General features: G+C 44.1%; 3 protein-coding genes across 4 annotated transcripts in view; 1 reads left to right on the top strand and 2 right to left on the bottom strand.

Moving 5' to 3' along the window:
- The window catches only part of vps45 (vacuolar protein sorting 45 homolog), a 14,048-nt gene extending 13,573 nt beyond the window's left edge, over positions 1–475 (bottom strand). For both annotated transcript variants that reach the window (XM_079749809.1, XM_079749808.1), the window contains exon 1: positions 166–475. In XM_079749809.1, the coding sequence (XP_079605935.1) occupies positions 166–258 (93 nt within the window). In that variant the 5' untranslated portion in view covers positions 259–475. The remainder of the gene's footprint in view (positions 1–165) is intronic.
- A 569-nt stretch (positions 476–1,044) lies between these two features.
- LOC307085138 (BOLA class I histocompatibility antigen, alpha chain BL3-6-like) lies at positions 1,045–8,727 on the top strand. The gene is made up of 7 exons (XM_079749821.1): positions 1,045–1,223; positions 4,637–4,909; positions 5,099–5,383; positions 5,776–6,054; positions 6,661–6,792; positions 6,884–6,925; positions 7,124–8,727. Exons 1-7 carry the CDS (start codon positions 1,169–1,171, stop codon positions 7,228–7,230), a joined length of 1,173 nt encoding a protein of 390 aa, XP_079605947.1. The 5' UTR covers positions 1,045–1,168; the 3' UTR covers positions 7,231–8,727.
- Positions 8,728–9,315: 588 nt separating this feature from the next.
- The window catches only part of LOC307084812 (semaphorin-6D-like), a gene marked incomplete at both ends in the record, with an annotated part of 14,791 nt that continues 14,106 nt past the window's right edge, over positions 9,316–10,000 (bottom strand). The window contains one exon of the mRNA XM_079749314.1: positions 9,316–9,322. Coding sequence (XP_079605440.1) covers positions 9,316–9,322 — 7 coding nt within the window. The remainder of the gene's footprint in view (positions 9,323–10,000) is intronic.

Below are 10,000 nucleotides of genomic sequence, written 5' to 3'. Positions count from 1 at the left end.
ACACACATCATCTAACCCTCCTAGTGGTTTGGAACTGGTCGAGATACATGTGGTACACAGACCAGGGATGGAGGTTAGTAAAGGCTCTCTTCTATGTGATGAGGTCCTTTTCTATGTGTTTGAGGTCCTCTTCTGTTCAGGAGCTCCTGGTGGAACAGGTCCTACCGTGTCCTTGTCCATCAGCAGGACCTTCATGCCCGGCCCGCTGTCCTCGATCATCCTGGTGACGTACTGCTTCACGGCCAGCGTCACGTTCATCTTCGGTCCGTAGTGTTCCGATACTCTGTAGTATTATCACACGACACTCCGTGGAATGACACGTTCAGTACTACAATACAGTACTACTGTAGTATTATCTCACGATACCCCGTGGTATGACACGTTCAGTACTACGATACAGTGCTAGTAAGTGGAGCTTTGGTCCGGAGTTCTGCTCCTGAAAGGAAGCTGTAAACAAACCCAGCCGAGCTCCGGAGCCGCGACGACCCACTTCCGGGTTAGTGACGTAATGACGTACACGTGACTTCGCGAACACATTTTAACATCGACACCAAACATTCTGATTCTTCAGATAAGAAAGCTTTCAATTATTCATCTTTATCCTGTAATTGATCCTCCAGTCTTCAGTGATTTCCGCCCTGAGCAGATTTGTATATATATATATATATAGACACATATTTGTATTTTTTTTTTTGTAGATATACATTTGTCAATATATATTTGTAGATATAAATTTGTCAATATATATTTGTCTATATTTCTGTATATATATATAAAATGTAAGGTGGAGGCTATGCAAAAAATCAGTCGAGTTCAGCATTGTTAACTTTGCCTAACTTCAACTATACGACAATGTTTGAAATTGTGTTAAATGTTTACAAAGTTATAAATGAAGAGAGAATTCAAACGGTTCTGTGTGTGGTTTGTTAACTCAAACTGAGTTATTTAGCTGCTACATATTTATTTAAAATATATATACATGACATATACAGCTATATACCCTACATTGGGGTGTGTCTGCTGCGCGAGGACAGACCAGAAACGGTACAGCTTCCTCTGCGCGAGGGGAGACTGCAACAGCTGGAGAGTCTGTGCTCGGGGTACGCACAGCGCTAAAACCGGACTCCGATACCCGAGAGAACCGTGTAAATCGGTTGAAATCACTAGAATGTGGTCCGTGTCGACGCTGGTTCTGCTCTGCGGAGTTTGGACCGTGAACGCAGGTAAAAAATGGTTTTATTCCGACTAATCCGCGAAAGCGAAAGTAAAAGAAAACTACATTTTTGGCAACGCATCTGTCTGAGTGCTTTATTTACAGATATAGATTAAAAAAAAGGTTATTTCATGCTTTGAGTGAATGTATTAACGTTGGTTTGACGGCCATAGCGGCCTTACCACCATGGACACGCCAAAACTCGTTTGGTCTCGGAAGCGCATGGTCGGGCCTGGTCAGCAGGGGCGGATCTACGGGTGGGCCTGGTTGGTACAGGCCCACCCAGATTGACAGTGGGCCCACCAAATCAGATTCATGGAGAAAAAAAAAATATATATATATTTTTAAAATGTTTAATTGTCTTTTCTCATACAATATAGGTTTTTTTCTTTAATACATTTATAATTTAAAATATTTACAGTTGCTACCAAAAAATAATAATATTCAGAAACCCCTCGCGTACTCATTAGTTCTGTCCAGTGACGTCTTTACGCAACATCATGGTCGACGCAGACAGCGGATGGCGGATGCGTGCACCATCAGATAGCAGCCTCAATTAGCAATGGCTGAACAGCTGTCTTTGAGTCAACTCGAAACCTAGGAGACTCCGCCTTGTGGAGAAGCTCCGGATAGACCGGGTTTTTGTATGCTGGCCCGCCTTGGCATTATAGCTGTTTCTGAAAGTTTTTTTCTGAATATTAATTCATTCGATTCGTTTGATCCATTTATATTCATGTAGGCCTATGGGTTGTAGTCACTATATAACGTGAGCTATGCAGTGTTGGATTTGTGGTTTTATTTTGTTATTATCCTACATCTGTATGTGATATGACATGAGTATAAGGCATATTAAAATACTACAGATTTGCAAGTTCTCTCCACTTAATAATTTTATATAGGTAGGCTATATAAGACTCCGCCTTGTGTAGAAGCTCCGGTTAGACCGGGTTTTTGTATGCTGGCTCGCCTTGGCATTATAGCTGTTTCTGAAAGTTTTTTTCTGAAAATTAATTCATTCGATTCGTTTGATCCATATTCATGTTCGGGTTGAAGTCACTATAACGTGAGCTATGCAGTTATGGATTTGTGTTTTTATCATGTAATATTCTGACACGAGTAAAAGGCATATTAAAATGTACCACCGATCTGCACGTTCTCTCCACTTCATGATATTTTTTAGATATATAGATATATAGATATAGGTTCGTTTAATCTTTGAAAAAACCAAGGCCCATCCAGATATTCCCAGGCCCACCCATTAATTATCCGGTTAGTACTTCGATGAGAGACCGTCCGTAAGTGGTGTCGGGTTGTGGCCAATAGGTGGCACTCTTCCCTCTGTCCTTAACATCACTCCCGATGCCCCAGTGCAGTGACGGGGACACTGTGCTGTGGAAGGCTGTGCGTCCTTCGGAGGAGACGTAAAACCGAGGTCCTGACTCACTGAGGTCATAAAAGATCCCAGGGCACTTATCGCAACGAGTAGGGGTTTCCCCGGTGTCCTGGCCCAACCAGGCTCATTCAATCTGGCCCCCTAATCATCCTCCTGTATAATTGGCTGACTCATTAATTCCCTCACTCTCCACCTCAAGCTGGTGTGTGGTGAGCGTTCTGGCGCAGATTGGCTGCTGTGCATCACCCCAGTGGGTGCTACACACTGGTGGTGGTGAGTGAGGTCCCCCCTTCACTGTAAAGCATCTTTGAGTGTCTAGAAAAGCGCTATATAAATTCAATCCATTATTATTATTATGAGGTAGTTTGCCTGTGTTCTGGTAACTTACAGAGTCTGCCTGGCAACACGCACACAATAACTCATTACATACATTTTACATAAATATATATATTTGTATTTTACCCCTCACAGCTCATAAACCTTTATTTAAAACGTGATTCTGAAATTTGTAAAGGTCATAGTGCTTTTTATCTATAAAAAACGCAGATCAACGTTAACGTGTATTTGTTTACAGACAACTAGTTATCACGAAACCATGAGAATAGACCAATAACTAGTAGTTATACCACTACCAAAACACGTTTAATTTAGACACAGCCTCTTGCTGTGATTCCATTAAGCAGTATCCTTTGTGTGTGTGTGTGTGTGTGTGTGTGTGTGTGTGTGTGTGTGTGTGTGTGTGTGTGTGCGCGCGCGTGTGTGGTAAACCACCTCAACCTGTTGACTCTGAAGATCAGTGTGTGTTATGTGTGTGCGTGGACGACATCGTTGTCATATTTCCTCAGTGAGGGTGGGGCCGTGGTTAATGATGGTATCACACAAGGCCTGCATACCATTCACAACACGCTTTGTGTTGGTAGGACTGTGGCATCTCGTCAACAACAAAGTCCATCACCTGGGCCCTCCCAGCGGGTGGTGTTGAAATAAGAGGCTGTGTCAGTCATTAGAGGCTGTGTCAGTCATTAGAGGCTGTGTCAGTCATTAGAGGCTGTGTCAGTAAGAGGCTGTGTCAGTAAAGGCTGTGTCAGTCATTAGAGGCTGTGTCAGTCATTAGAGGCTGTGTCAGTCATTAGAGGCTGTGTCAGTCATTAGAGGCTGTGTCAGTAATAGGCTGTGTCTGTAAGAGGCTGTGTCAGTAAGAGGCTGTGTCTGTAAGAGGCTGTGTCAGTCATTAGAGGCTGTGTCAGTCATTAGAGGCTGTGTCAGTAATAGGCTGTGTCTGTAAGAGGCTGTGTCAGTAAGAGGCTGTGTCAGTCATTAGAGGCTGTGTCAGTAAGAGGCTATGTCAGTCATTAGAGGCTGTGTCAGTCATTAGAGGCTGTGTCAGTAAGAGGCTGTGTCAGTCATTAGAGGCTGTGTCAGTAAGAGGCTATGTCAGTCATTAGAGGCTGTGTCAGTCATTAGAGGCTGTGTCAGTAATAGGCTGTGTCTGTAAGAGGCTGTGTCAGTAAGAGGCTGTGTCAGTCATTAGAGGCTGTGTCAGTCATTAGAGGCTGTGTCAGTCATTAGAGGCTGTGTCAGTAAGAGGCTGTGTCAGTAAGAGGCTGTGTCAGTCATTAGAGGCTGTGTCAGTCATTAGAGGCTGTGTCAGTCATTAGAGGCTGTGTCAGTAAGAGGCTGTGTCAGTCATTAGAGGCTGTGTCAGTCATTAGAGGCTGTGTCAGTAAGAGGCTGTGTCAGTCATTAGAGGCTGTGTCAGTCATTAGAGGCTGTGGCAGTCATTAGAGGCTGCGTCAGTCATTAGAGGCTGTGTCAGTAAGAGGCTGTGTCAGTAAGAGGCTGTGAGATATGATAACATTGTATTATCGTGTTGTGGATTTACACAAATTCCTTAAATATCATGATATGCTTAAGAGTGCAAAATATCCAATCAAAGAGAAAGCGTAGCAGAGTACCGGGGACACTGAGGCCCAGGGGGTTCGGGTGACTCGTCTGATCCCTTCAGTGCTGTTGAACCCTGCTCCTCACAGAAATCCACTCGCTGACCTACATCTACACGGCCTTCACCCGGCCCGTCGGCCTGCCCGGCATCCACGAGTTCTCAGCCATAGGCCTGCTGGACGGCCGGCCCATCGACTACTTTGACAGCGACTCCCAGGTGAAGGTGCCCAAGGAGGACTGGATGAGGGAGCGTCTGGACCAGGAATACTGGGACAAGGGCACCAGCTCCCGGCAGACCAAACAGCAGTGGTTCAAGGTCAACCTCAAAATCCTCACCGACCGCCTGAGGAAGAACGACACAGGTGCTCTGTCTGTCTGTCTGTCTGGTTGGTTGGCTGGCTGTCAGTTGTTTACCTGTCTGTCTGCCTGTCTACCTGCCTGTCTGTCTGGCTCTCTGTCTGGTTGGCTGGCTGTCTAACTGTCTCTCTCTCTCTCTCTCTCTCTCTCTCTCTCTCTCTCTCTCTCTCTCTCTCTCTCTCTCTCTCTCTCAGATAACCACGTTCTCCAGTGGAGACATGGATGTGAGGTAAACACTGAAGTCGCTGAGAAGAAGGTCAGCGGGATTGACCAGTACAGCTATGACGGAGACGACTTCCTGTCCTTCGACAGCGATCACAAGCAGTGGGTCGCCCCCATGAACGAAGCCATACCGACCAAGCGCAAGTGGGACGGCATCCAGCAGCTCAACGACTACACCGACGGCTACCTGCACAACGAGTGTATCCAGTGGCTAGACACCTTCCTCAAATACAGGAAGGAAGCCAATATTAAGGCCTGTAAGTGTGGAACCGTCCCCCTCAGCTGTAATCTGACATCACAGAGTACCAGAGCCCGATCCATACTGGAATTTAGGGGCGGATGCCGATACCGATATTAGGGAGAAAACGATAACAGATATCAGCTGATATATATATATATATATATTTACATTTCTAAAGTTTTCATATCGGCAAAAACTTTCGCCGATACTGATAAAGGCCAACATCGACTGATAAAATCGGCCAACCGATTTACACGCGGGTTGTCAAAATATCGCAGCCTGCAGCAGCCTTTAGGATCGTGGACCTTAGGTCTTTGGACCACTACGTCAGTCTAACGCCAATCGGACCATGGGGAACCCAAAACCTGGCTTCCTGGATCCAAATGATAATTGTGTTTCTCTCCACAGCGCGACCGGAAGTTTACATATCCGCCAAGCCATACAAGAACAACCTGAAGCTCAGCTGCCTGGCCACAGGCTTCCACCCCAAGGGGATCACTATGGAGATCAAGAGGGACAACCATTTGGTGGACCGCTTGGATGGTCTGCAGTCCACGGGGGTCCGTCCTAACGGGGACGGGACCCACCAGATCAAGATGTGGGTGATGATTCCTGGGGACGACACGGCCAAGTACACCTGTGAAGTCCAGCACCCTGCAAGCCAAATCTCTGTGTTTAAAGAGTGGGGTAAGAGTCTGGTGGGGTAAGAGTCTTGTGGGGTAAGAGACTTGTAGGGTAAGAGTCTGGTGGGGTAAGAGTCTTGTGGGGTAAGAGACTTGTAGGGTAAGAGTCTGGTGGGGTAAGAGTCTTGTGGGGTAAGAGTCTTGTGGGGTAAGAGTCTTGTGGGGTAAGAGACTTGCGGGGTAAGAGTCTTGCGGGGTAAGAGTCTTGCGGGGTAAGAGTCTTGTAAGAGTCTTGTGGGGTAAGAGTCTTGTGGGGTAAGAGTCTTGTGGGGTAAGAGTCTTGCGGGGTAAGAGTCTTGCGGGGTAAGAGTCTTGCGGGGTAAGAGTCTTGCGGGGTAAGAGTCTTGCGGGGTAGGAGCCTTGCGGGGTAAGAGTCTTGCGGGGTAAGAGCCTTGCGGGGTAAGAGTCTTGCAGAGTCTGGGGTTTCCTCTGGCAGCTGCTGAGCAGGTGGGGCAGCGTCCAGACCTGTGGGAGCAGTCAGGGTGTATGGAGGACTAGATAAGAAGTATCATTATTCTACTGGCGCTGCCTGATGAGTAGGATACGAGATGTAGCATGAGTCCTATGGAAGTATCAACGGCTGATGTTGACTCTGTTGGATCGTGTTTAGATCACCACGTGGAAACTGAGGGAACCTCCACCAGACTCATTGCCGGGGCTGCTCTTGGTGTACTGGTGGTGCTGGGGGTCATTATCACTGGTGTGGTGATTATCCTCAGAAAGAAGAAACCAGCTGTAAAAGGTAACATAAATATAGTTTAACGTTAATACACTAATATTATGGATAGTTTCACATCAACATTGTAACGGTTGTACTGTATTTTGTATTGTAGATGACAAGAAGCTGAAAGGAGCTGATATGGCCCTTCTCTATGGTACACCTACCATCCCAGTTTACTACAATCTGTGAAAACTCAGCTTAATATTTGTCATATTTGTAATGTTTGAATTGCCTTGCTGTACTTGGTTGTTGTCCGTTTTTAATTTTTCGTCCTTGAGAAACAGTTTTATTATGTTATTACTATCATATGTGTACAGGAGATCCATTGATCATTCACTGTTGTATCTCACAGGTCCCGGCTCTGCTCCCAGTTCTGCTCCGCATTCTGGTTCCAGCACTGTTCCCAGCGATGGTTCCAGCAATAGTTCCAGCTCCAGTCAGGAGAAGCTTCCAGTTTGATCTGAGTCCCGTTCACAACCTCCTGGGGCGTCTTGTTACATTCAAGACTTCCACTCCTGATTGCTTGTTTTCTTCTACGCTTCTAGAGAACGTCTGTCTCGTGCTATACGGACGGAAGATAAGATAGGCACTTGACCTCAAGAAGTTTTCCCATCTGGGCTGGCTGCTAACCAGTAGCGGTTCCTGGCCGAGCTCACCAGGGAGGAAAACATTAACACGCATTCATGATCGTCGCAGTGCAACCGCACATGCATGTCTTTTCTAAAGCGTAGGCCTACACAACTTTAAAAAACATCCTCGCCTGACGCGTCGTGTGGAGGCGCATTAGAGAGGATAATAACTAAAACAAACAAGACACTTGTTTGTTTTAGTAACTATAGCTTTTTGTTACTATACCTTAAAAACATGTAACCATACCTTAAACAAAAGCGCTGCTTTGCAGAACACATCTATTCAAAATACAAAACACATTGGGCAATTGAAAATACTTAGATACACCTGAAAACACTTACTTACAAAACTGAACACCAATCAGCCAGCTATAAAAAGGCCAAAGGGCAATTGTGCACGTCCCGGGGCAGTGCGGGGGAAATATATCATTGTGGGCCTCCATAAGCCTTCGAGGGTAATTGCACCATCATGCAAAAATAGGTCCCTTCAATACCCAACATATCATCACATTTCTAGATGCACTTCATGATGCAGGTGAACAGGAAAGATCAGTGCAGGCCAGGTTTGTTGCCTGGGATAAGGTTAGTTTTCTTCGGGCTGTTTTGTTTGGAACTGGTTCACAAACCATAAACAATTTGAAGTATTATACTTGCCCCCTTACTCGCCATTTCTGTGCCCTATAGAAGATTTTTTTTCAGCTTGAGGATGGCGTGTATATGACCGCCAACCACATGCCCGCATGCCTCTTCTGCAGGCAATGGAACAGGCCTGCGGAGACATTGTGGTAAGGTCAATCCATGGATGAATTCGGCACACAAGGCGATCAATAAGACCACCCACGCACAATTGCCATGCTTAAACTTAATTTACTGCACTTTAAAGTACCGTACTGCAATGTACAGTATTGAGTATTTGATTTTTTTGGGTTGTGAAACCGTGCCTTTTGTGACGGTTGAATAAAAACAGTGAACATGAAGGACTGCAGTGTTTTATATAAAAGTATTCATATGATACAAGTGTGTATCATTTTGTCATCAGAGTGACATTTTGACAAAGGATTGTTCAGTTTCGATAGCAGAGTTTCAATTGACAGATGTGAATGGTATATTTCTTACTGTTGTGTCTTATTTGCTTCTGTGTTGAGTTTTGACACAATGAGCCAAGTATGGCAAAACGTGTTCTTTGCATGTTTTCTTTTACATATCTATTATTTTATTTTATTGTATGACAATGTTTATGTGTTAAGCTCTTTGAGTCTCCCTTTTGTATAAAAAGTGTGTTTATAAATAAAGTTGCCTTGCCTTGTGCAATGGGTAAAAACTGTAACAGTGTCTCAGAGTGCAATGCTTCTAAACTTCATCAAACGTGCAGACAAAGTTCAACCTCATGAAGTAAAGTTAATTCATTGTAAAATACCATATAGGAAAAGTTATTTTGGGCAGTCAGCCTTATCGAGCAGCACACTTTGAATTCTATACCCACAGAACTAAGGAACATTACATCACTCAAATCCTCATAAAAAAATCTATAAAACACTGGTTACTGACAAATCAAATACGCTGGCGTAATAATCTGGGATAGTGTGTTTGTCTTTGTGTTAACTAATTGTGTTTTTGTCTGTGTTTATGCTCCTGGTCTATGTGTATGCTTGTGCTATGTGTATGACTTGTCTGTGCTCAAGTGTTTTTGTCTGCGTTTATGCTCCTTGTACCTATATATGTGTAGATATATATTTGTCAATACATATTTGTAGATCTATATTTGTGAAGGAAATATTCTCCCAGAATCTAGAGAATTACTGATATAAAAGAATAGTAGGCTAAACCGGTAGCAACAAAAGGAAGGTTAATGTGGCATGATTTAAACAAATGAAAAAACAGCTCGTAGCAAAGGGTTTTATTCAAATCAATTCTATCAAAAGCTGTTGGACGGGATCACAGACCACGTCATTTCAGTCCCTTCACACTCCACTAGTCAGCCGGACCCCGGGAGGATAATAAGTTATAAACTATTGCATAATCTGAAGTCATGCCAGTCGGCAACCGTATTAATAATCAATATTAATAAGCCATATTAATTAATAAACCATATTAATAATCAATATTAATAAGCCATATTAATTGATAAACCGTATTAATAATCAATATTAATAAGCCATATTAATTAATAAACCATATTAATGATCAATATTAATAAGTCATATGCCACTTGGTGACTCAAACTTTCATCTTCTCTGGTCAGTCCAGCAGTTTGCCGTCAGGGCAAACCAATAATTCAAAATATGGATTGTTACAACAATTATGTAAATATTAATAATTATGTGCTTGTTCCTCATATTGCAAGGATGAGGTGAGATGTCTGTCTGTCTTTCTCCATGTCTGTCTGTCTGTCTGTCTTAATGTCTGTCTGCCTGCTAGCTGGCTAACTGTCATTAGCCTGCTTGCTGGCTACCTTTAATTAGCCTGCTAGCTGGCTAGCTTTAATTAGCAGGCTAGCTGGCTAGCTGTTATTAGCCTGCTAGCTGGCAAGCTGTCATTAGCCTGTTAGCTAGCTAGCTGTGTCCCCAGTGTCTGTACCTACCTGTAGCTGTGCGAGGTGG

The sequence above is a fragment of the Pollachius pollachius genome (assembly GCF_949987615.1).
Source record: "Pollachius pollachius genome assembly, chromosome: 13".
In the NCBI taxonomy this organism is placed as follows: Eukaryota; Metazoa; Chordata; class Actinopteri; order Gadiformes; family Gadidae; genus Pollachius; species Pollachius pollachius.
This window is presented reverse-complemented; position numbering and strand designations above follow the sequence as displayed.